The sequence below is a fragment of the Rhagoletis zephyria genome, unplaced genomic scaffold, assembly GCF_001687245.7.
Source record: "Rhagoletis zephyria isolate East Lansing unplaced genomic scaffold, Rhagoletis_zephyria_1.1 Rzeph_scaffold_01582, whole genome shotgun sequence".
NCBI classification, from domain to species: Eukaryota; Metazoa; Arthropoda; class Insecta; order Diptera; family Tephritidae; genus Rhagoletis; species Rhagoletis zephyria.
Window position 1 is genome coordinate 57,770 of NW_016158666.1, and position 27,110 is coordinate 84,879.

General features: G+C 33.7%; 2 protein-coding genes and 1 pseudogene across 5 annotated transcripts in view; 1 reads left to right on the plus strand and 2 right to left on the minus strand.

Moving 5' to 3' along the window:
* Nucleotides 1-279: 279 nt before the first annotated feature.
* Nucleotides 280-4,979, minus strand: LOC108364530 (putative uncharacterized protein DDB_G0282133; annotated as a pseudogene).
* LOC108364531 (N-alpha-acetyltransferase 20-like) lies at nt 4,604-6,882 on the minus strand. 4 transcript variants are annotated; one of them, XM_017618239.1, is made up of 8 exons: nt 6,745-6,882; nt 6,534-6,649; nt 6,341-6,470; nt 6,139-6,275; nt 6,007-6,068; nt 5,532-5,670; nt 5,005-5,214; nt 4,604-4,615 (listed from the first exon to the last, which is right to left on the minus strand). In XM_017618239.1, exons 1-6 carry the CDS (start codon nt 6,795-6,797, stop codon nt 5,659-5,661), a joined length of 510 nt encoding a protein of 169 aa, XP_017473728.1. In that variant the 5' UTR covers nt 6,798-6,882; the 3' UTR covers nt 4,604-4,615; nt 5,005-5,214; nt 5,532-5,658. The 4 variants fall into 4 exon arrangements, with proteins under 4 accessions (XP_017473728.1, XP_017473726.1, XP_017473727.1 ...); XM_017618237.1 differs by having other exon boundaries at nt 5,731-6,068; XM_017618238.1 differs by having other exon boundaries at nt 5,727-6,068.
* A 3,142-nt stretch (nt 6,883-10,024) lies between these two features.
* e(y)3 (PHD finger protein enhancer of yellow 3) overlaps nt 10,025-27,110 on the plus strand; it is a 42,266-nt gene continuing 25,180 nt past the window's right edge. Inside the window, exon 1 of the mRNA XM_017618230.1 lies at nt 10,025-10,956. The gene's annotated coding sequence lies outside the window, so the exon portion shown is untranslated. The remainder of the gene's footprint in view (nt 10,957-27,110) is intronic.

Genomic DNA, 27,110 nt, shown 5'->3' on the forward strand with positions numbered 1-27,110 from the left:
ATCCTTCCCATAATGTACAGGCAAAACAAAAACAAATTGAGAATTTTTTTTTTTTTGGTTTGCTTTATAATTTTTTGGGAATATTTGTTCACATGGATTTCGCGATTAGGTCGAATATTTTTCATTTTTGTTGCTATAATTTTATTTTTTGCTCTCTATATGTATTGTAAATGCGCTATTGTAAAAAATTTCAATTTGTATTTCTTATTTTGCTTTCTATTTAAGGTAGTAGTGGATTTGTTGATCACTTTTGCATATTCGTCTATTTCTATTAACCTTTTTAAGTAGACTTAAATAAAAAAGGAAACATTGCGAGTAAAATATTAGCAATCTACATAAAACCAAATTTGTGCCTTTCAAGCGATTAAACTCCAAAGGGGCAGTTGACTTTTATGCAACGCAATCTACAAATTGTGTATGTAAATGTGCCAGTGCAAGGTGTCTCACGAATGCGGTACACATAAATTGAAATTGACAATGTTCAAGACAAATAATTACCATACAGTTTTATATGCTAATAAGAGTCCTTAGAACAAATCATTGGTAAAATACGAGCACATACATATGTACATATGTACATAGATATTTATCCAATTATGTTGAGCTTATTTTGCGTAGCCGAAAACATATCCATATTTTTGGATTTTTAACTTTTCATCACTGTTTATTGTTATAGTAAAATAATGTTTGCAAGTGTTTCAATATGATTGTGGATATGGATGCAGATGTACACTAGCATGTAATAAGTATGTATATGTGTGTGTGTGTGTGGCATTATAATTTGCTTTAAAGTAGTATACATTACATTACTAATTAAAAATAATTTGCATTACTTACTGTATTTTTTTATTATTTAAATTTGCGTTATGATTTTGCATTATTTTAGCTCAATGATTTTTACTGTTTAGTCATTTTCGTCTCAACTTTCATTTTGAATACTCTTTTTTGTATCCAAGTATATGTATGTATTTGCGTAGTTTCGTTTTACATTAAGTGTAAACTAATCAAAGAAGTACTTTACGTTTTTTTTACTAGTTATTTAATTAGATGTACTTTTACTTGCAGTTACTTTTTGCTGGGGAAAAATGCAGAAATAAATATTCTTTAATGATAAATTAAGTAAAAATTATTTTTAAACTAATATTATATATTTTTTTTTTAATTCAAGAAGGTGTTTATTTTGAAGACCTCCTCAATTATTTAAAAAATAATGTGGTATGAAGAATAAAAAATAAAAACCAAATAAACTTGTGAATTAAAAGTGTAAAGTGAAATGCAAATTCAACAGAAGGCGGCAGCAGTAGTACACAGCCTTAATCTGAGGTTAAAGCTTTAGGACAAGCCAAAAAGCACTGTGCCTACATTGTATCGTAACTGGGTATTTATTTGTTCAGTGAGTAAGTTCAAGGCATTTGTTACTAGTACATAGCTGAAATTTTTGGAACGCAGCATGTCTGCGCTTCTGTCGGTAATCGCTTTCCTTAGCATTCATCGTTCGACTGCTTTTATTTTACTCTTCTGTTTAATTTCCACATTTTTGTTTTTTTTTTCTTTGTTAAGGTGTTATCTGTAAAAATTTTACTTAATGTTAAAGAATGTGATCCTGCAATGCTGCGCGCGCTACTCCGATCATTCGTCTTGCGGCACTTTACGTTATTTTTTTAGGTTTGTGTCTTTTCTCCTGCCCCACCGGCAGCGCGCATTCACTCTATATGCTATATTTTAATTACGCTCTAGTTAAACCGCTTATCCATTGTAACTTATTCGTTTCGTACTTTCTTCAGCTCTGGTGGACTGTGTGCTTCATCTGATGTTAAGATTCCGTCGACTTCGCTGCCACCATCGGCGCATTGCAATGCTCGCTTCTGCGCCACAACGGCTCCGACAACACTGCTGAGGGCGGTATCGTTGTTGGAGTCGCTAGCGATGGCTGTGGTGTAATTTATAGCATCATTACCGCCAAACACTGGCGTTATTGACTTGTGGCTCTGTCCGATGTGGCGGCTGTTGCTGTTACTGCTTTCGTCCTCTGCGTCTTCCTCATCTTCCTCGCTCCCTTCCTCATTTCCCGTTGAACGCAAGCAACTGCTGTTTTCTCCATCACTACCAGGTGCAACCAAAGTCGCTAAAGTACCATTTCCATTACCGTTGCCATTTCCTACGACCGTAGCGGCAGCTTCCTTCTGCGGCTGTTGCTCACAAGGTGGCCAATGCCTTCAATGTCGCTATTACTATTTGTGTTTGTATTTATGCTGCTATTACTGTTGTTGTGTTTAAGTTTAGCCTTTTCTGGTGCCTCCAAGTTGCTCTCTGAATCTGAGGCGAGTGGTGTGCCAACTTCGCCATCGTCGGTTGAGGTTGTAGCAGTGGTCTGTGTGGTGTTCTCATCAATGATGGGCTCTTGTGAAGTGGAGTCGTTTGAAACAAAGTTAGAATCGCCATCCTGCAAAGCACTAGCCGCTATTACAATGGGTGCTGTGTTGGTGTGATCATTTTCAGCTGAAAGTAAATTTTTTTCACTCAAAAAAAAACGTAAGCTTAAAAAGGTAAAATAGTTTTGACATCCCACCTGCACCTAAACTTTCATCATCGCCGTCATTTGTATCGTCAGCCTCACCACTAATTATTTTAGCTGCCTGTGTTGCTGCCTTTACTGCACTACCATTGGTATTTGCACCGCCACCAGCGCCTGGTCCGGGCATTTCATCCAACAGCTCTGGACTCAAGTCATTCGCAACATAATGGGCCCAGAGAGCCAGCTCCACGCGATGTGGCGACCAAAACGGTGTTTCGCCGCCAGCCTCGGTATTTAGGCGTTCAACAGTAGTCTGAATGTGCTGCACAAAATTGAGGTACTCCTTGGTGGTATAATCAATACCCTCGATTTCTGTAATTCAAAGAAACCAAAGCAATTAAACTGCGCAAATACTAACGTAAATGTTTTCTTAGTTTGTATATTTCTTCTATTCATTTTACTGGGTATATTATATTTGTCACTCTAGCCTAACGCTATTTTATTTACTTTTATATGTCCAAAAGAATAATGAAATCCTTTCAATACGTACCTGGAATTGCCATTAGGCACTCATCTGCCATGAATGGCGCTGAATCAGGTGCAGCAGCTGCCAATAGCGCCGATGCCATGGTGGTGCCAACCCCTTTGAGATTTGAGAGTGCCGTTATGGCCTGTTCAAGATTGGGCAGCTTACGGAAAGCTTTCTTTGTCTCCTGCATAACAGCGCGCGGAGTATTTACCTAAAAAAAAAAAAAATATATATATTTTTAAGTCATCGATAACTATTTTTTTAAGACTTATATAATAGAAGTTTTTTCATAATAATTATCAGCGAGATAAATATTTTTAAGTCTTCAAAGACTTTTATTTTGAGACTTATATTATAAAAGTCTTGTCATAATATTTATCATTGAGATAAACTGCTCCCCAACTTGTCCCGAATGGTCCCTACCTAGCGCCGAACTGGTCCCCAACTAATCCTGAAATGCTCCCGTCTTTTAAGACTTAAAAAATTTCTTCGCGCTCATAATTATTATAAAAAAACTTTTATAATATAAGTCGAATACTAAAAAATATTTATCTCTCTGATAATTATTATGAAAGGATTTTTATAATATAAGTCCTTGAATAATAATTATAGATGACTCGGAAAATATTTGTCTTAATATATTGATTAATGATTGACTTATTCTTTTCTCTTATAATAAATACCGTGGCAATTTGATGAAATCAATATGTCGGACGAAAAATTTTGCCTTAAAAGTTGATTTATGGGGAATTGAGCGCCACTTGTATCAGCTCACGTCGAGCGCACGTTTAGTATATCCAAGGCCTTTCTTCGCGAAAATGTAATGAAAATGTTGCCAGAAAACTTCAAAATGCATCTTGTGGTTAATTGTTACTACAACTATAGGGATTAAAGTTGTAGGAGTAAAAAACTCGAGAGGAGAAAATAGTCAAAGGATCATAGTACACATTTTTCATATAATGAAACTGGTTCATAGTTTTTCTCTTTTTACTTGTAAAATAAAAGTTCCTGAAATATACGTATTTTTGGTTTATTTTTCGGGTTTTTCTGTTTTTAGTGCCTTTATTTGCCTTTTTTTGCGTTTTATTAAGTTTGGCTGCTATTTAATGTTTATTAATTTTTATAAGTCAAGCTCCGTATTTACTAAAAACCACGATATAACGAAGTTGGCGGAGTTGGACCAATGCCTCGTTATAGATAATCAAATCCTCGAATCGAAAGAAATATCCAAATTTTAAATTCACTCAGCACCATTTATTTTTTTTTTATCATTCAGTCCTTAATTTCCGCGTACATATTGTACGTATAATTGGGAATATCAGTTTTGAAAGCAACATGTTTATGTTGTGGCACTTTGTCGAAAAATTCTTGGATTACAGCCAAAAATGGATCAGCGGACTGTTTGTAGGTATTTAAAAAGTTTAAATTATTCTCTACCGGTGTGCGGATAGTTTCATCTAAAGTAGCATAACGTTGGGCATGTGAACTTAAAGTCAAGCTGGGATCCACGGTTGCGGAGCTTGTGGCTATAAGGCAGTGTCTACACACTCCCCATTTTCCTGGCTGGTAGCCTGTTTAGCGAAAAAAAATTAAATACTTCAATTTCTCTTGAGGGTGTGAGAATACCTTTTTTTATAAAAGCCAAGTAAAATATTAATTAGAAAACTGCATATCGCTACCTAAATTCAGAAAGGCCTAACCAAACTTTTTTCGAAACTGCGTTTTTCAAGATGTATTAAAATACACCTTCAGTTAAAATTTTAAAGTGCTAGTACCAAAAACAACGGAGTTTCATGCCACTTTTAAAGAGCCTATTTGTTTTTGATACTCTTTTTATAATGTTTTTTTTTGCTTCTCCTGGAAAACAAAAAAAATGTTGGTTAGGGCCTTTGTGAATTAAGTTAAACGATATCATTTCCAATTATTACCTTCCATAAACTATACATACATATGTACTTACTTTCGCAATATCAAAAAATAGTAATACGTTTTCAAAGAACAGATGTAGAATAAGAAAAGTAATTATTTAACCATATTGAACTCGCAGGACTCAAAAACACCAGACTAGAATGTTGCAAATTTAAATTTAAGCTTTTCTAAGCCACTCGGGTTATTCCATGATTGTGGGAGTTTGACTTGCATTGGCCTGATGTAGCTGGCGTGCTGTTATCTGAAAAAAAGTAAATTTTCAAACATATTTTTAAAGGATTATAACATACATATCCGTTACCTTAATATAGAAAGGCCCCCCCTCACATCGTAGCTGAAATGCAAAAATGCCGTGACTAACTAAAAACGATGTGGCGACTTTTTAATCGATTCTATGTATCACAATCAATCAAAAAGGGACTTTGTAGTTTTAGTTAGTTACGGCTTTTGTATTTCAGCGACGATGCGAGATACGATCTTTCTATATTAAAGTAACTATATACACCTACATGTATGTAGTTGGTAGAATGCTTTCTATCTTGTTCACATTGAAATTACCTGATAATTGAATAAATGTGTTGTGGGGTGCTGCTTTTAGAAGTAGTAAACAAAAGAAATGCAGAGCTCATGTCTTTGTTTTCAACGGTGTACAAACAATACAGGTGGATAGATTTTTTTTTAAGAATTAGTTACATTCCTAAGAGCAGAATTGAAGTTGTTTAGCCATTACGTATAAAGATAGCTAGCACATACATACTACAAAAATTCACTTTGGAAACGACATACAAACATATGTATTAGCAGCTTCAAATAATTGCAAAAGCAGTTAACACGATCCAATTAGCCACATGTCAGAAGGTATACATTTATAATATTTATTGTATGTATGTATGCAAATAATTTGCTTGACTTTGTGGTAATGTTTATTTATGAATTATTAATGTTAAGGCATGCTTATGTTGTTGTAATGTTCGCAAGTAGCAAATAAATGCGCTTTTTAATCTTAATTGGTATCTAAATCTTCCAGCCGTACCGGATGTGTATATGGTATAATTGATTTCTTTTCCACGTCCCTAGATAAGGCCTTCCTCATGTCTAAACAAAAAAAATGCATTGTATGTTAGTCAAGAAAATAAGAATATAATATGAACTTTTCCATGCATACCATAAGCGTCTTCGTCATGTTCGCCTGCATAGTAATCGAGTATGGTGCGGTAAATTATATAGCCCAGATTTTGGTACATATTTATTGCCACCTGATTGCTCTTGCGCACGAATAGATCAACGAAGTAGGCACGTTTTCTGAAGATATATGTATAAGACATAAAGTAAATACATACTGATTTTTTTTTAATACTCAAACATACTTTTCAGAGATATCCTCTAAGAAATTCATCAGCAATGCAGCCAGACCTAGACGCCTATAATCAGGTGAAACCGTCAATGCAGTTACATGGCCATGCCAATTTTCCATGTGTCCTTCTACCTTTCCCATAACTGCGCGAGAGAATAAACAAGCGGTTAGTGAACATCCCACGGCTTTATGTTTTACATACTTACTATAACCCATTATTTGACCACTTGGCGATTCGGCCACTTGGAAGTATTCAGGCCATCTAGCCAAATATTGTGTGTAAAAAGAAAGCCCATAAGTTTCTGTCAATGGATCGAAGTTGCTGTAAATTAATAAATATGGCATAATTTTTATAAACTCTTAGGCAATGGCTGAGCTAGAACACTTAAAAAACTCCACGCAAAACGTTGCACTCACACATTATTGAATTTGAAGAGATCATCGCAAGTGAATGGACGCAGCGTAGTCATTTTTTAATGTAAATTTTTTAATATTTTAAATTTTTTAATATTATAATCACAATTTGTGATAGAACGATACGAGAACCGAGTACAGTAGAGGTGCAAAACTATCGATGGCACTATCGATAGTATCGATGTTCTTTATTTTTCCCTACTATCGATTGTTTTTTGGTCCTATCGATAGTCCGACAGACATGTGATTCGGTATTTATTTTAGTTTTATTTCTTCTTTTCGTTTCTCTTAAACATCCAAGTTGAACTAAAAATTTGGTTGCTACTTTTTTAAAAGAGTAATGTCAAATTTCGAAAATGACGCAAAACCTTGCATCTTTTAAAATACCGCTAAAAAACTGATACAAATTAATTTATACCAAAACTTTCCATATTATCTACCACCACTATTTATTATTTATGAAAAGGTAAATAAAAACCATTACTTCTCAGATAAAAAATGGTTTCTTCTTCTAAAATTGAAATTTACTTGATACCTTATATATGACGGAGGATATCTAAAACCACAAATATAAAATTTCAGTATGCCCAATTTTTTCCATTTCAATTCATTTCAAATTTTCAATAACTTTACTTCTAACTTAAGGGTTAAACAATTAAAAAAAGTGTACAGTAGTTTACAAGAATATCCAAACGTAGTTTCGAAATATATTTTTAAGGAAATCTTCATACGAAAATTGAGCCAAAACCATATAAATACGATACTATCGACGATATATCGATAGTTTTGAAAATAATCTCGAAAACTATCGATGGTCTGACTATCGATAGTTTTGCACCTCTAGAGTACAGAACGTCGATACTTTTCATGAGTACTGAGTAGTATCGATAATTTTTGGCAAGTACCGAGTAAAGATTGCGAATACTAAACAGTATCGACGAGCTAAAAACGCATGAACCAATTAGAACAGAATCGAAAACAATTTACATTCGAACGCCTAACACTTTTATAGTACCAAACTTTCGAATTCGAACAAATTTACTATCGATTCGAACTACGGAGTATGGGCCCAGTTCTGACCAATTGAGAATCAATCATTTGTAATAGCAATTAAGAAAAAACTGTGTGAGGTTCGTAATTTTGAAGTTTGCTATTTCTGTTTAGCTTCTTTATTTGTATTTTGTCGGTGGTTTATTTCAGTAATTTTTAAGCGATTTTAAGTACCAAATATCAATAACAAAATACACGGGATTTTTACTTATATGCTTATACTACATTGAAATATAATATAATATAATTTTCGAGTTTTACTCCCTCTGTAATTAAAGAAATGGATTAGCCATACAAAATTCCTCCCTCCATAATCTGTAGTTATAAAATAATCTCAGAGTAAACCGATAACTTTTCGGTATCCATCCTAGTTTCATCGATTATTTTTGCGCTGAAGAGGGGAAATGCCAAATGTAAAAGTAACACCCAATTTACATGATTCAAGTACTTGAAAGCAATTTTTGATCATTATCTTTTGTGTTTTCTATTTGCTTTTACATGCTTCAATTCTGTTGAATTATAGTTTTTGGTTCTTTAAATAAGAAACCTCGAAAATTTCAAAAGCAAAGCAAGAAAGTTGAAACGACTTGACCGTACAGACGCATGCGTACTCGTCCCTTTTCTTCTCACACTCTCTCTTGCATATGCAAGCAGAATTGAATTCAACACTTGAACTGTGTAAAAGCAGTCATACTTGAACTGTGTAAAAGCAGTCTAAACAAAAATGGAAGCTGGCAAGGAAAAAGGTTTATAAAGGTATTTTTTAATAAAATATTAAGTTTAAATATTATTGAAATTGCTAATATAGCGGTAGGGTGGTACAGAGAAGAAACGTAACTTTTCCTTGAGATATGAGAATAACAAGCACAAAAATTTTACGGCTAATAATCTGAGCCTGTGTAAACATGGTGATTAAAAACTAGCTTTGATTGAGATTATGTTTATATCTAAACATACTTTTATATGGATGCGCCTTGGGCACTGCCTTTTTATTTTTCAGCAAAAGTGCAGTAAAGCAGTAAATTTAATGCAATTGCAGTAGGGTGGGAACACTGCTTGCCCCATTAGTTGCCCATGCACGGTGCAGCGAACAATTCTATTAATTGCATCATTCTTGTTGCCTATGTAGTTTTAGGCTGTGTGCGAGTTGACCTAAATTTTAGTACCTAAACTAATATTCCACTGGAAATTTCCAGCACTGCTACAATTAAAGCTGAAATTAGTCAAGAACGTAAACCTACCGGTACGTAAACCCGAGTCAGCTGACACGATCTGTCTTACCATAGCGCCATCTAAATGAAAACTCAACACCGCATAATTTTTCTGTAGTTGTAGCCCCTAGCGCAGAAAGCTGCGGAATTTAGATTTTTCCGTGTCAGCTGATTTCTTCCTTCTATAGACTGTTGCCACTTCGTCAGTTTTGCAGATGGTAAAAAAGTTATAATTTCCTATTCAAAATACGCGTAAACTATTTGAAATTTACTAATGAATAAGGTTTTTTTGTTGAAAACTAAGTAGTTTATATTTAGCTACGATCTATTATAGCACGAAAAATTGTAGTTGAAAAGGTAGTTTATGAAAAGGCATTGATCAGTGGCAACACTGTAGTAAGCAACACTGAGGGCTCCAGTAATATACAAAATTCTGCGTACACAGACTTCAGTTAACGCTGAAATTAGTCGAGAACGCAGAACGTATACTTAGGGCCATTTTCACCGTCTCTGGTTAACACTAAACCCCAGTTAAACATCGTTACCAACGTTACCGACACAACGTTATATGCATGGAATCAGTAACGTCGGCAACGAGGTTTAACTGGGGATTAGTATTAACCTGAGATGGTGAAAACGCCCCTTAGGGCCGGTTGTTCAATGTCTCCGTTTAAACATCATTACTAATTTTTGTATATGGAAAAAATGTGCGACACCTTCAACAAAAAAATTTCCCGCTTTTCTTTTTGGGGTTTTTGTTGTAGAATTAACCATATTTTTATAAAAAATGAGCGAAAAATAAAATATTTAAAAAATAGTTGCCCGTATTCTAACAAATTCGCTGTACCTAAACTTTATTGACTTTCTGTATATGTAAATGAATGGATCTTTTTTGGTTCATGTTTTTTTGGTTTAATTCATTTTTTAATTCTGAAATTCATTTGCTTCTGAGTGTATTTCAAGAATCTTCAATAAATTTTGCCTGGCAATGCCGTCAGCCATCGTTCGCTCGTCTTTCGCTTCTCGGTTTCACTGTTCGTTCGCTGCGAAAAGCATCGTGTCGCGTTTGGCGTTTTTAAAGTAAATTTTGTCCAGTAAAAAGTTGAATATATAAACAATTTTTAAGTTAAAAGTGAGCAAAAAACTCCTAGAAACGTTTGCAATAAATGTAAAATCGGCTTGGGAATCGTGAAGATACTAAAAGTTGAAAGAAACGAAAGTTGGGCAGTACACTTACAGGAGCGGTATACTCGTTCCAAGGCGGGCATGGCACGGAGACCGTAGAACGGCAGCACGGCGGACGAGCACCAGCGAATTTGATGTTAAAGCGTAGTAGCTGATAAAGGCTGTGAAAAGTATAAATGGCGAAGATGAAAAAATTCAGTGCCGGAAATTTCAAAGCAATTGTGGCTAGTTCATTGCAGCTAAATTGCAAAAGTTTTTTGTGAGTTAATGTGACAGATTAGGAAAACTGGCGGAACGTATAGTAAATTAACAATTTGAATAAAATTTTTGTTAAAAAAAAAACTAATATAAAGAAGTGTGCTAGACTACCAACGTTACAACACAAACAATAACAGGCGCTGGCATACGCGCACCAACAACAAACCGCTGTGGATTTTCGTCTCGTGCGCCACGCACCTTTTTCTTCATACAAAAGTCGAATTGTCGAAGCCATTCGTTGAGCTACATGCACGTTCGTTGCTCGCTGACAAATGTCGGCTGACGGTCGAAAACGTATTTCTTAAATTTATTTTATACAAAAATATACAATGGTAAAATAGTAATTTGTGCTAATGGTTATTAAGTGAAAAGTGTAGACATTAAAAAGTATTCTTTTGGAGAAGGGATTTAATTCCAACAAAATCAACGCAGGGCACATACACAAGTGCATACATATACCTCTCGCCATTTCAAATGTTTGCATTGTGTTTTCAAATGCGGGGTTAAAATGGTGAGTATTTAATGTTATGTTTGTTGTTTTATTACATTGTTTTTTTCTACCGAATTCGGTCGTTGCGCGCAAGCGGGCGCATTGCTTGATTGTGGTGTGTTGGATTTTAGCGAGTTGTATGGGATGTGAGTTGGGAATGATAAGGAGGGGAAAGATAACCCACTGGAATTACAGTACTTATTGCATGTAAGAAAGTCATACATTTCTGGGAAAGCATTTTATTTTTCTTTTATGGGAACACAAAAAGAGTACCAACCGTTTAGCTATGGAAAAACTAAAAATACAGATCGATAGTACCTACTTTTAAGATTAAATTAGTGGTGACATACCATAACGCCATGGCCATAACCATTGACATAACCATAACCACATTACATATCATCGATTATAGGTACCATAACCATAAACAGCTGATTTTTCGTAGTTGACAATGTCGGTGTTGCCAGATGCGAAACAAGAGGCGGAAAATGTGTATCTAATGCAGCGTTTTTACTGCATTAAAAATGCAACATTTAGCACTTTCGAACATATGTTTTCGAAGAGCGTTCATGCTATAGCATTTAGCAAATGTACATTTACGCGAGTTCGAAATCGTATGCTTTTGACAAACAGCCGTGTTCCAGTCTCTTATTTAGATGCGTATATNGCTTTTACGCGTAAGCAAAAACAGCCTATAATATCGTAGAATACATACCTGCACAGAACTTTTACTATCACTAAACATTAAATTCTTAAAACTTAACAGCAGATCATAATAAAATATGTACATAAAATTAAAGGTAATAACTGGTACTTTCCTAATATAATTTTTTTTGCATTAATTATGAAATTTTGTTCAAAAAGGTTATTATATGAAAAAATACGATATTTCTTTTCGTTTTGAATATTTTTGGATTAAAAATATAATAAAGCATATAAATTATGGACATCAACAGAAAGATAAACTAATTGTCTCTATTTTGTCATCATTAATTTTTGAATCAGTTATGTAGTTCTAAAGATATTAATATTTCAAAAAATTAAAAACGTTTAATTTAACCTTTTATATCTTTATTTTATATTTTTGCACCAAATAATTTTGGTACAGTTGAAATCGGCGTGATTCTATCGAGCCACAGTTTTGGTTTTTCCTAGCTAAATGGTTCATATTCTACACTTATGCGAAAACGTTGGTCCTGAACAATATTATTATTTTTGTTTTAAACGTCTGGTAGCACGCACTTCAGAACTCAGCTGATATCGTTATGGCGGAAAACCAAAATTCAATTGATCTCTATGGCTATGTTTATGGCTATGGTGTTATCGTGTGGCACCACTTATCTAATACAGTATTGGCCATAAGGTTGGTCGGAACAGCTGTCTTATATGGTTATGGTTATGTCACCACTAATTTAAGCTTTAATACCATGTTCTAAACGCCAACGAAAACACTTTGAAAACGATCTTGGGTGTGTGGGCTGAAGGCTATTGTTGCTGATCACTCCAGCCGTTCCTGTTTTTATTGACATTTCTTACATGTAGCCTGTTCCCGTACTTCACGATTTGCAGGGATTAGAGGAACAGCGGTTTTCGCCTTTAATAAACCTTATGTGAACGTGGCGTACGGTACGAATTTGGACTAAATCCTGCAAAACCCGCAAATCGTAGACGTTCTGGAAAGCACAAATGCTTTGTTTACAGTTTTTCTCAAAAAAAAAAAACTAAATAGGTTATTTTATTTCATTTTATTTTTATTACCAACCTTTTCCTTTATTCTTATTTTAATTTGGGCAGCCAATTAACAATAAATCCGAACGATTCAACCCAACATAAAATAAATAAGTTTTTTTCTTCTAATTTTCGCCGCCCCTCGGCAGGCAATGGCAAACCTCCGAGTATATTTATACAATGAAAACAGCTTCTCATAAAAATACCATCGCCGTTCGGACTCGGCGTAAAACTGTAGGTCCCTCCCCTTTGTGTGACAACATCAAGGCGCACGCCACAATTCAGAGGAGAAGCTCCGCAAATGTATTATAGGGCGAAGATCGCCCTATTTCGGTAGCCAGTTCAAAAACGCCTTATCGCAGAAAACTTTTCTAGAACGCCCTATCTCAGAATTCGGTTTAAAAACGCCCTATCAGCTGCCGATTCAAAAGAGCCCAATCTCAGCACATATTCAATATATGTTTAATTTTCAGCTGATATAGGACGTGATGCTGAAGTAGGGCGATATTGAAAAGTTTTCTGAGATAGGGCGTTTTCAATCGCTGCCGAGATAGGTAGCTTTTCTACCCAGGAGTCGATATTTTATTTATTTTTTATTTATTTCTACATACTCTTTTATAAGCCAAGACTATTAAAAAACATAAACAAATTTAACAATTTTTTCATAAAATTACGTTTTTTTGGAAAAAATTCATAATGTAGATAGTAAAAGTTTTTACCTTTAATTTGATTTCCATATAATAATAATATTAAAATAAAAAAAACGTTCCCCATAAGAAGCCTTTATTAAAAAAAAAAAAATTAATAAAAAAAAATTAACCAGTTAAATCATTTAGTGCATTTTATGAAAAGCTCTTTTTCATTTCACAATTTAAACGGGGCCAAATTGAATTTAATATAATAACAGAAGCCACATAAGTATGTAAGTAACAGTTTCAAAGATTGAAAAAAGTTCACAAAAAATGTTCATACAAATTTCAAACTTTTTATTCAGAATTTTTAGAAAAGTTTCGAGTTCTATGCAGTTCAATTTTAGTATAATAAAGTGCAAATTTCAAGTCACTAAAAATTACTGTTTATTTTCAAGGATTTTTTTTTTTTGTCAAGGCTGTGCAGCATTTTCTTCCATGTAACTTATTGACAAAATCTATTATTATATATAAGATAATACGCAACACCTATCATAAAAAAATTCTAAAAAATCAACAGTAATTTTCAGTGCTTTGAAACTTGTACTTTAACGATACGCAGCTCTATTCCTTTGCAACACATATAAGTAACAACAACACTAACATGATGTCTAATTAGCCAATGGAAAAACTGCGTACTGGAACACCCTGCTGAATGGGAAATATTCACCACCTTTCTTCGCTAAATCACTCTCCGCTCGGCAGCGATTTCTTTGAAAATTTTTGGTATCTATTTCTTTACTTTCACAAATGTCTCTACATTGCATTCGTTTGCCTTTTTGTTTTGTTTATTTTTTTCCTCCAAAGTTCGGATGTGTGTGCTTCTCCTTCAATGAGTTACTTAACGGTCGCGCGCGCCTTTTGTAAAATAATGTCAGTCAAAGAGTACACAACTCAATGGCGCTAACATTTGCAGGAGCAGACGAATGTCAATGCGATACAAATTTACACGTGTATGTGATTATGTATTTGTGTGTGCTTATGCATTTTAAGTAGAGCTGGGAGTTCTATCCAGATTTTTTACTATCCGGATAATCCGGATATTCGAATATATAACAAATCTGTATATTCGAATCTCCGAACAACAAAATGAACGGATATCAACTGAATATTCGTATCNCGCGGTTTTGTATTTTAAACGACGATATGTATGTATGTATGTATAAAATATATGTAGTTCCCTCTATAACAGAAACCACATACATAAATAAAAGTTCACAAAAATTAATTAAACTTAAAAAAATTGTATCAAAAATTTCAAAAAAATATCTAGTTTTATATGGAGGAAAATGCGCTACACCCTCTACAAAAGGAACAGTCCAGCGCCTTCGTCTTGGTCTGCAGGCTGTATCGGAGACACATGTAGAATACGTGGTATGGTTAAGAGCACATCAAAGTCAAAAACGAAAGCACACCCTAAGAAAAAAATATCGATAACAAAAGCGATAAAAATATCGATAGCTAAATCGATAAAAATATCGATAAAAATATCGATAATAAAATCGATAAAAATATCGATAAAAATATCGATAATAAAATCGATAAAAATATCGATAACAAAATCTATAAAAAAATCTATTACAAAATCGATTAAAATATCGGTAACAAAATCGATAAAAAATATTGTTTATTTTATCGATAAGTTCCGAAAATATCGATAGCAAAATCAATAACAATATCGATAAAAAATTTCGATATCACAATTTATAAAAAATATCAATAACAAAACCGATAAAATGTCGATTTTTATATGGTTAAGTCCCGAGAATTCCTAAAATCAAGTTACTTGAAAGATATGCAGTTAAAAGGACAAAATCGAAATATGTATGTATGTAATTCAGTGTCTGAAATATATCAGAAACAATCGTATCATCGTTATAGCCTGGCTAGCTATACATATTGTGAAATAATCAGATGACATAAGGACACTAAAAAAATTTTCAAATATGTTCACTAAAATTTTATCGATCTAAAAATAATGTTTTTGGCGAGTGGTTATCGAATTTAATGTGAAATTTAAACATTTTTAAGATATATTAATTATTTTTAAAAGGTAAAGGTTAATACAACTTTTATATTTATAATATTTATTAACGCCGCTTCGAAATTTTCACATTTGAGCAATTGTAAAAAATCTGATTTTTAATCAAAAAGTTGTTTATTGTATCATGGATCGAACTATATTTATAGACAAATAAACATAAGTTGATTTTTGCTACTCTCTTATTGACCGCAGCTGTTTTCTCTCAAAAACTGGACGTACTAAAAAAATTTAGTAAATGCACTTAAAATCAGCATAAAAAAATCAATGAGTTCAGTTCCGTGTGTGAGATAAAATACGACCAAATTTTGTTGAACCGTGTAATTTTTATAATTTTTGTACAAAGTTTGAAATGTGCATTTATGTATGTATGTATGTATGTACATATATGGTTTTGTTATACATATACATATGAGCTAGATATTTACATATAAAAAGTTAACAAACATCAAATAAACAAAAGAAGAACAGCCAAAACTGGTCAATAAGTCGCTGGCTTAATTACTTGAGGACAACTGTACATTCAAACAAGTGTATGTATGTACTTATAAAATTGAAATAAAATTTTAAGCGTAAAAACTTTCAAAAATTGTTATTTACATACATGCAGCGTTAATAAATTTGTTTATTTTAACTACATTATTGCATTAAACCGCAATTCATTGCTTTCGGCATTTGATCTCTGACTCTCTTAACCGTTTCAAAATATGTGTAGCTCTCTCTCTCTCTCGCTCTGTATTTTCTTTGATGAATCCATGTGTTGCACTTGTGGTTTATTTTTAGTTTTTCACTCTGTTTCTTTTTACATATTTGTTTTATTATTTTTTCGCTTTCAGCTTCGAAATCGTTGCTTGCTTGTAAACATTGCTGCATTTCTATTTTCTTGTTTCACTCACAACAAAAAAGATTTTAGGCACAGTTTGGCTTCCATTTAAATTACGTTACGCCAAGCATGTGTGTATGTATGTACATGTGATAACGTATAAATCTGTGGTCATACGCAAATAACCGTCGTAAGTCGAAAAACCCGAATTCGAATACGTTCGTCTATAAATTTTTAAATTGCCTAAGCGGGCGAGATGGGGATTGCACATACCCGTGGAATAGTAGTTTAGTTGCAGAATACGATAACATACATATATCTATATAAATTCTTTCTTAAGTCGACTTAGGCGGTTATTGCTTATGACCACCGAAATATATTTAGGGGATTCACAAGACGTGTTAACCGTCGTAAAATCTTAAGCTTAACAATTTTTTATGTAAAATAATGATTAAATTGACTTTAGGGGATTCCTAACTACAGCGAAATGTTTTTAAACTGGTGCAAAATATATGTGTAATTATGTAGTCCCTCCTAAAACCATTTTAACCGTTATTTTACATAAACAAATTTTAAGCTTAAGATTTTACGATGGCTAACACGTCTTGTGAATCACCTAACTGTTATGCAAAGCTTAATATGCTTTCATTATAAATACTGTTTACATTCAAAAGAGTACAAATAAAAAACATGCCAAAAATCACCTTCTTGCTTTGTTAGACTCGCACACTTGCCATCTACACCACCCACCCTGGATATCCCCTAGTTTTGTATTGGAAACGTTTTCTGATGCGTGTCAATTTAGTTTATCTTTGTAAGTACATACATACATACTGCATATCGTTGCCTTAACATAGAAAGGCCATATATAACAAGTTTTGTTTCTATACAAGTGATAAAAAAAAACTCAATTGAAAATCAAGTTCTTTAGCTATAAACCCCTTTCAAACTCTATATTTATTGAAGACTGGTAACTAATTTTATGCTGCAGCAGTTATTTTTAGGTTCTAATATGATTTTAATTTGCAATCTACCGACTTTCGTACAAAACTGGATGTTTAGCGAAAATGAGTTCGGGTCTTTTTATATTACATAAGTTAACGACATGTGCATACTAGGAATGTTAATCCCGGGATCCCGGAATTTTCAGGATTTGTAATGTGCACTGATGGCAATAATAGAAACTTCATTTTCCTTACGAGTATTGGCTATATTTATTTTGTTATTTTATTTAATAATTAATATTTTTTATCTCGTTATGGCAAAATTATATGTCCATATAACACCGTGTAAATTGTACACACAAAAATCAATATATTCGCGAAACCAAAGGCCAATTATAGTAAAATTGCATTTTTAGTTTTTCACTTTGACGTCAGTAATACAAAAAATAATTTAAAAAAAATCAGTTAAATATGCTTAGAGAAAAAGTATGGGTATCAGATTAAAGAGGAAACTCTGTGAAATTTAATCTTATTCAATTTTTCGTTACATAAGGACTAGTAAGTATTGAAATTATCGTTTTAAAATTTTATCCTTGAAATTTCGCAATATCTGCTTTTGAAAAATGTATATGTTAAGGACTTATATAAACTCGATAACATTCTCGAATTTCGTCTTTCTAACTTTATCAGCTTAAAAAATTACCTATTCATCCTTGTGAATCCAAAAAATTTTAATTTTTCTTGAATTCTAAGGAAATTTCCTCTTTCATTTGGTACCCATATTTTTATTCTACATAGCATTGAATTTTTGAAATAATCTTTGGAATTGATCATACCTTTGAAATTACAAAGTCCTTTAAAATAAATCCTGACGTCAGAGAGAAAAAATAAAAACGCCCCCTTAAATAAAAAAGTGTGTGTTCAACCCATTTATTTGTTATTTATTTTATGGTAGGAGAGATAGAAGCAATTTTTCTTATTTAATTGGTTAAAGAGTAATGAATATCTAAATCCCGGGACCAATCTCGGGATCCCGCGATTGTGATAACCACATTTTGAAAATTCCGGGATCGTAAAAAGTACAAAAATTAACATCCCTAGTGCGTACGGAGTCATTTATTGACTGATTACTCAATGTGTATGCTTGTCTGTATGTTAGCACGAAGCATTTTCTGTAAAGTGCAATTGTAATTTTTGTTTGCCCCTGTTGTAACTTGACTTTCCCCTTGTTTTTTTCGTTTGTTCCTTTAATTCAAAAACGCGTTGTAAAATATCCACACTTTATTGCCTGATATCTACATTAAAATTAAATTAGAAATTTTAAATATGTATATTTAATTGATACTGAAAGTCACCATAACTCACTGCATTGACTCTCGTACTCGCTTCGCATACAACACCACCACACATTGCTCTCTTAAGTTCACCAATGAGTTGTATTATTCATACATATGTATGTATGATTATTTGTAGACATTTGTTTGTTGTAATATGTATAATCTGACGCGTCACAAATGCCGCACAACAACATAGTGTTGCAAGTACCTGAAGGAAAAAAGCACTTACACAAGTAGCGAAATGGAAACTTTCTTAGAACAACCCCTCCCCCTCCATGCGCGTTTTGTGACTGAGCGAGCCAGTCAGGCGTGCGGTCAACTGGTTTAGCAGCAGGTTCGCATGCATAGGGTTGCTAAAATGCCTGAAATTACTTATATACAAGAAGTGGCTTATACATACTGTACGTATGTATACCTTAGGGTAATTCTTGACACAAAAGGAAAGTTACTTAGGGTTTACACCACACAATACTGTCATGTCAATAATGTCAAAATGATGTGCTTGTTGTAATATGAATTCGCCGTGTTTACAACAAACACATCATTTTGACATTATTGTCACGACAATATTGTCCAGTGTAAACCCTAAGTATCTCGTATATTTTTTCGGACAATAAAATGTTAGTACATACATTACTGCGAAAAATTCAGATTCCCAGTATTAGTATTTTATGAAACAGTAAACGTCGGCCGCTGTGGTGTAGTGGTAAGCAGTGCGCGCTTTCACTCACCAGCACCTGGGTTCAAGCCCTGGTCAAAGCAACATCGCAAAAAATTTAGAAAAACGTTTTTCTTAACAGCGGTCGTCCCTTGGCAGGCAATGGCAAACCTCCGAGCGCCAATCTATTATATTATTATTAAACAGTAAACGAATTCCGACTACTATGTGTGTTTGTTTTACACCACGAGACAAAATTATATGTCTTAACAAAAGCCATGTAAATCCTAATTTCTAACTTTGTACAAAAATTAAAAAAATGCATGACAATTTTCTAGGTTAAAATGTCTACAAAATATCGTTGATTTCTAAAAATTTTTGTTTGCTAACGGCGATACTTACGAATGTTTTCCAAACAAAGTTAGTATCTTCGACAATTTGTTTTTTTTTTTTTATGGATGAAAATAACACCTTCGGCAAAAAAGTTATCAGAATTCAGCATAGATACCTGGAAGTTTTTTAAAAATTACGAATAAAAAGTTAGATGTGATTTTTTTTTAATTTTTCGACAAAGTTTGACATGTGGATTTATATAGTGCTAAGTATTATATAAATAAATAAACGTAAGCAAAATAGTTAAAACTGGTCAAAATGTGGTGTCCCTATTTTTTCACATGACATACATATATGCATTTTTGAAACCTGTTTCCACGAAAAAATCGCTATTAGCTTACAATGGTGGAAAAAGTTTTAACAAATCTTGCTTATTTTTCTTTTGTTTATTTAATATTTATTATTTATTATAAAAGTATAGCTCATCGTCTAGCAAAAACCATATAAATTCATATTTCAAACTTTGTGCAAAATTTATGTCTACATTCAGAAAAATGTATCAAAAATCAATGCGATTTGTTGGAACTTCACACTTGTAGTTTATGATACTAAAATTTAATGGGCTATAAAACTGCATACTCCAAAAAGTTGAAAATTCTAAAAAATCGGATAAAAAAATTGAAAATTTAGCTCAAATTTAGTTAAAATTTTGGATAATTTTTATAACTTTTGCACAAACTTTTAAATGTAAATTAATATGGTTTTTGTTAGATAAGAAGCTATACTTTTATAAAAAAACAATCATATTAAATAAACTAAAAGAAAAATAGGGAAATAAATTTTAAAATATCGTGTTCCTATTTACTTTTCCGCCTCTATATATCATTTTGTATCGATGTCGGATAAATTTATACTACTTCCGTGCATTAAAAAAGTACGGAGATCCTCTATTCAACGGGGTACGATATAATGCGGACACTCAACACCCTGTTCAAACATGTAGTGCCTGATGGAAAGCTGCCGTCTTGACTAGTCGAACGGACATTTAGTAGACACAGAATAAACTCCCAGCCACTTCAGACAGCAATTTAACAGCGACTACACCCACTGGGCCTGACGCAATACAGACAGGTAGTTAACGATATTCAGAGAGAGAATATTACTCATCGAATGTTCTTACCGGAGTTCAATCACTACATAAGCGGCTTCAGCTGCCTTCATCAAGTATTAAGAGTTGGCAACCCTTGTTCGGTGGCACTCGAAGCCCCTTCGGAGTGGGCTCGTTACCAGTGTTGCCACACATGGGCTTTTCCTACCAAAACTGGTAGGTTTTTTTACATGTGGTAGGTTGGTAGGCTAGATTGGATTTTGGTAGGTTTTAGCAAACTTGTTTACACGAATATTTCACCAGTGCATTCGTATAAGAGTGACCAAAACATATAAATAAATCTAATTCGTAAGTCCAAACGTATACCTATGTTATTGCCAGTATACATTATGAACATCCGGAAATACTTTATGTACCTACAAGCAGGGTACGAAAATAAACTGTACAAAACAATTCCCATTTGCTCATCGATCATCATATCATTTGTGGTTTTGTACAGTTTTGTAAATAGTCAGAAACAAATTGTAAGATTCACTGTCATTTTCCCCAACGAGAAACGTTTGCTTTTCGTTTGTGACAATTGTACCATAGGGTACGTTTTATATGTATGCAAACGTTTCAATTACGTGAAAAATAATTTTTTCTGTAAATTTTCATATCCAATTCAATTAAAAAACATTTTTATTTTTTTTATTCATTGCAGCCATTCGTTTTGTATTTGTTTATTGCATATATGTGCATACATAAATATATTTTCCCTGCACGATTCATTTCGTTTGTTGTTTCGTCTGTAACTACTAAACTACTGTAGTGTACTATCGCCAAAGTGAACTCAGCCGTTTTGTTTCGTATTGTACCGAACTGTTAAAGTAATAAACGAAACGAAATAGTAACGTACAATATAGTTTATTTTCGTACACTGCCTACAAGTTAATTAAAATAGAACTGAACTACAAAGTTGTACCGAAGACTGGTGTGCTCTTTCAATGCATTAGTAAAACCCGTTGTTACATACGCGGCACTGGCCTGGTGAGCCCATGGCTGCCTAATATTATCAGCAAGAAATTTGTAGTTTTTCGGGGTCATTTAGAGGTTTTCGAGCCATTCCTGGATGATACCGCTATCAAGTTCACGGACATTATGCTGCCGAGGTTATCCTTCTACAAACCCTATAAGGTCAGAATTCTTGAAAGGGACTACTGGAAAGCGATAATACTATGATTGACCAAGAGTCCGAAGTATGGTATACCGACGGGCACATACCATATTCCAGGAGGAAGTCCTCGAATTCGAAATATGTGTTCGCGAATGTCTTCATAGAAGGACAAATGGGAACAGAATAAATATTATGTCGAATAGTTAGGCAGCGTTAAAGGCCCTACACTCTTTTCAAATGGCACCAAGGCTTGTTAGCAGGTGAAAAACTGTTTTGAAGCACCTGGGAGCCTACATAGCGGCTCTGGTGGGTTCCGGGACATGAAAGCAACGAAAAATCTAACTATCTCGCAAAGGGTTGAGCCCAAATGGCCATGAATGTTTCCCGGCCTGTTTGAGGTGCATCTAAAGGATACACTGCAGAGCTACTTAGAAGCTGGAAAGCATCTCAGATTGCGGCCTACTACGGAATATCAAAGGAAATAAGACAATCAAAGAGATCCATAACTCCTTCCAAGAGGAGCTCCGAAAAACACTTTAACTTAGCCGGGAGAATCTTAGAACTCTTACTGGTTCCCTGAAAAGACTCTGCAAGAGTTTAGGTGCCATTTGAATTGGGATGGTGAAGGAAACCCCTCGTATCATCAACAGCAGACTAATACATCTTGAGGAACGATTGCCTGCTCCATCCAAAATTTGACACCTTCCAAAATGCTTAACTTCTTAAATATCCTCAGGTTGGAATGATTACAATTAAGGTATAACACAAAAGATGTTCTTAGGCAAAACAAATTTTTGGTAGGTTTTGGTCGGTTTTGTTAGTACATATTGGTAGGGAAAAAAATTTGTCCGTGGCAAGACTGCTCGTCTACACTTCGTTTACACTTTAATTAAATTCGCTCATTTTGTACCTAAAATGTCGCCGCTCTTTGTTTTTACGTTGGGTGTTGATGTTGAATCTGTTTCCGTTTAATTTCATGTACCCACAATCATAATCCCGGTTTTATATCAGATATTCGCCTAGTCAATTGGCGGTTGCTTGGCTGGACGGACGATCAGTCAACTTTTTATTATGCCGTTATTTACTACATCCATACATATGTTTTAAATAAAAGTATTCGAGCTGAATCAAGTGAATGCTTGAATGGTAATTTATACCTACATACATATGTATGTAGGTGTCTACAATGTAGGGTGGCCCTGATTTCGAAAAATCGTTAATATTAATACATATTCACCTGAAGAGAAACTGAGTTTGCCGTTTGAAAAATATTGATATTCAAGGATTCTATACCATTTCTACGAAAAATAGTTTTTTTCCCATTAAGTAAAATACATGGGAAACTTTGAGCGCTTTGAGCCACCTCTAAATCTATTTTGAATGATCTTAAATTTTGCATAATTTAGTCTTTAGGCTATTCACACATTTATTTGGGGTGAGAATCTAAACACTTTTATTTTTCTCCCTGTAACTAGGGGCCACCCTAATGTACATAAATATGAGTATACATCCATGTTTGCTCTAAAAATCGTTTGTATTCACAATTGTGGTTGAATTTGTGTGTAATACTTTTATAGCTGTGTGTGTGTATGATTGGACATTTAACGTGTGTTCAATGGGGCCAATTCGTCATACATATTTCGTAGTGTATCTATGAAATGGCAATGAGAAAACTGAATTTCGCTGTGCTTTTTAGCTACACGCTCATTCACCCACCTACACCTCCCGTTCGTTATGACGCTAAATTTTTATCTGCGACGAGCAAATATAACATAAGATTTGTAAGCGTTTATCTTTTGCCCACATTTATACAAATGCATTAATAATTTTCTTGTTCTGTAGAAACAGCGACGAGCCAACGACTTGCTTTTATTTTTGTACAAGCAGAGTCTCTCTACTCAGCCTCATACACGCACGTGCATATTTAGTTTTCTTTGTTATATGTACATTTTCGTGTGCGTTTATTTATTTATTTTTATTTTTTAATATGGATGTGTATATATGTATACACACAGTCACTCACAGAAGTATTGGTGATTTAGTTTTTTTCGCAATATTCAAAACATTTTCCATAATTTTTATTTAAAACATTGCCCATTCTACAGCAAAAACCATATAAATCAATCTTTCAAACTTTGTATAAAATTCACAAAAATTAATCAAACTTAAAAAAAACTTTAGAAAGTTTTCGAATATTCAGGAGCTAAAAATTACCGTTGATTTTTTAGATTTATTTTTTGTCGAGGCTATGGTGCATTTTCTTACATAGGTACATAAAAATAGATTTTGTTCATGTGTTACATGTATGGAAGAAAATGCGCAACACCTTCGACAAAAAAAATAAAATAAATAAAAAAAAAAACCAACGCTAATTTTTAGCAACTAAAGACTTGCACTTTAACACACAAAAATTGAATGGGCTGCAAAACTGCTTACTAGAAATTTCTTTTCTAATTCTGAATAAAACTTGAAATTTTGATGGACATTTTTTAAAGTTTGAATAATCTTTTTGAATCTTGAACAAAGTTTGCAAGATTAATTTATATGGATTTTGTTATAGAACGAACTACATATATTTGAAATAAAAATTAACAAAAAAGATCTATGATGGAAAACATTTTGAATACAATTGTGAAGACTAAATTACGAATACTTCTGTGAGTGACTGTATGTATGTATCTATGCAGTCACACAAGTATCTGCTGGTTTCTTCGTTTGTCGTAGCCACTACCTCGCTTTGCGCTTCGCCAGTTGCTTTGAACATCTCTTTGCTGGTATTTAACAGGCTTTGCAGTTGCTCTGCTGCCACTTTTATCATCCACCCTATTCATACAATCGCACACATACGATAGAAAACTCGGGTTGCTTGCGTTGCTTCTGCTCTGCATCGTGTTTTATTCATGTTTCCGTTGCGCACATGCTTTATACGGCCGTCCGTGTTTCGATCGTACGCTCTGTTCGGTTCGGTTTTCGTCTACTGTGGCCCCTGCCTTTTCGCCTGCTGCTTTTTATATGGCTGCTTCCACAACTTGGCATTTCATCCACCTCTACCGCTGCCTGCCGCCACCAACACGTTGGCTGCCATGCAGCTATCGTACATTCGTTGCTCAACGTCGCCGTCGCCAGTCATGTCTCTGGTACCTTGCTTTGCTGCTGTTTATCGTTGCCTCTTTTTCATATACCTTCGTTCATATGTCGCGCTGGTTCGTTGGCACAGCACTGAAATTTTCACAGCGCACCAAAAAGATATGTACAATAAAATTTTTTTCTCTTCAGGCAACACATTTTCGTTCTCGTTTTCAGTTTCGAAGTTCAACGATTTTGGACGCGTACAGTGCGTTCCGTTTACATTTACGCGAGTCTCATGCAATTTTGAGATATTAGAGTGCTAAAAAATTCGATAAACCGATGTATCGACTAACCGACGAACGGCTGTGTAACTCGCTGCAGTGAAGGTGAAAATTATGAAAAAGTAGCCATCGTTTGAGTAGAAAATCTATTTCCTTTCAGACGGAAGTGGTGTGGGAGGGGAGAGATAAAAAATTCATATGTACAAACGATGAGTACCTGCACCGGAGAAGCGGTGTGTGCATAAAAGAGGGTGGTGGTAGGCGGTGATGTAGAAGAAAAAGTTTCTAGTGGAGAAAGAAAGTCTGCTCTTAAACGCTAATGTGTTAACAAGCTGAATAATTGTATTTATGAATGCTGTTGTGTATTCGCAGACCAATTAAATAAGTGGGTATGTGTTTAAGAAAAATGTATTAAATTTTTCTACATAGTTTCAAGTAAATATTGAAAAAGTTGATACAGCAAGAGAGGCAATGGAATCCATCACCAATCATACATATATGTATATGTATCTATTGTTGCATGTGTCTACCCAGTGTAAAAGCAGTCACTGCAAAAGAGCTGTTGTATGTCATATGAGTGCCAAAAACTGTCATTTTAAATGAAACTTCAAAACTTCGCGCCACAAAAAAAAACAGAAAAATGTGAAAAAATCCGCTGATGTCTGCGGGTTTTACGTTGACGCTGCGCTAGAAATTCAGTCTAATTACATATTTAAAACATGAGATAGACTCAAATGTAAATACATATATACATAGATATATCTATGTACTTTTGTATATGCATCTACATATGTACATATGTATGTACTGTGTACCTACTAGAACACATACTACATACTACCTAGTGGGTACATATGTACATACCTACATATGTATCTATGTATGTACAAGTTTTATTGCATATGAGTGTTTTAACGCTTTTCGCTGCTCACAAGTCAATATCAAATTATAATAAAAACAATTAAGCCGCACCAAGGTCAATATACGAGCCGCTAAACAGATGTACATTTTGTAAATACATACATACATAGTATGTACATTTATGGGGTACAACAAATAAATTAGTGAATAGGTATGTATGCATTTAAATCCGATTTTATATTGCCAAGAGACGGCTGGGCACTGATTGTGCATAGGCACGCGCTTATAATCACAAATTTTGTTTTCTAAAACTTGAAATATTATTTTATTAGTTCTATTCGCTGCCTCCGTATTTGCCATATGTGCTTACACTGTATTCGCCTCGACATCATTACACTTTTCATTGTACATATGTACATTCGATTTCGCATTTTTCCGACGTATGGAAGTTTAAACCGTGCACATAATACCTACATGTACGTACAGTATCGGTCATATTAATAGAACCCCAATTTCAAAGTGATATTGTTTGTCCCTGACGTTTATACCTATACTTATTTTTCAGATATTTCAATTAAAATACAGTTCATTCTCTAACAAAACCCATATAAACCCAAGTTTAGAACTTTATGGAAACTAAAAAAATTCATAAAATTTTCATCCAAATCGCAAACTTTTTTTCTCAGAAGTGTTATAATTATTTTCAGTATTTTTAGATTTTTTTGTCGAAGGTGTTGTGGTTATAGAAGCCAATGCGGCAAAAAAAAATGTAAAAAATCAACGGGAATTTTTAATCACTTGAAACTTGCACAAGATTACACTAACATTGAATGGGCTATAAAAATATATAATCCAAAAATTTACACTTCTGAGAAAAAAGTTTGAAATTTGGATGAAAATTTGGTGATTCTTTTTAAATTTCTACGTAGTTTTATACTTGGGTTTTGTGATAGAATTGCTTTTTTTTATTTGAAAATTCTTCATTTTTTTTCAAATTTAGACCGAATCTAAGGAAAATTTTCCCAAATAAATTAACATACATATGTAACAACAACAATATTACTTCGAAATAGGTGGGTGCTATTAATATGACCGATACTGTGTATACATATGCATGTAATTATGTACATACCTTCGTATTTTTTAG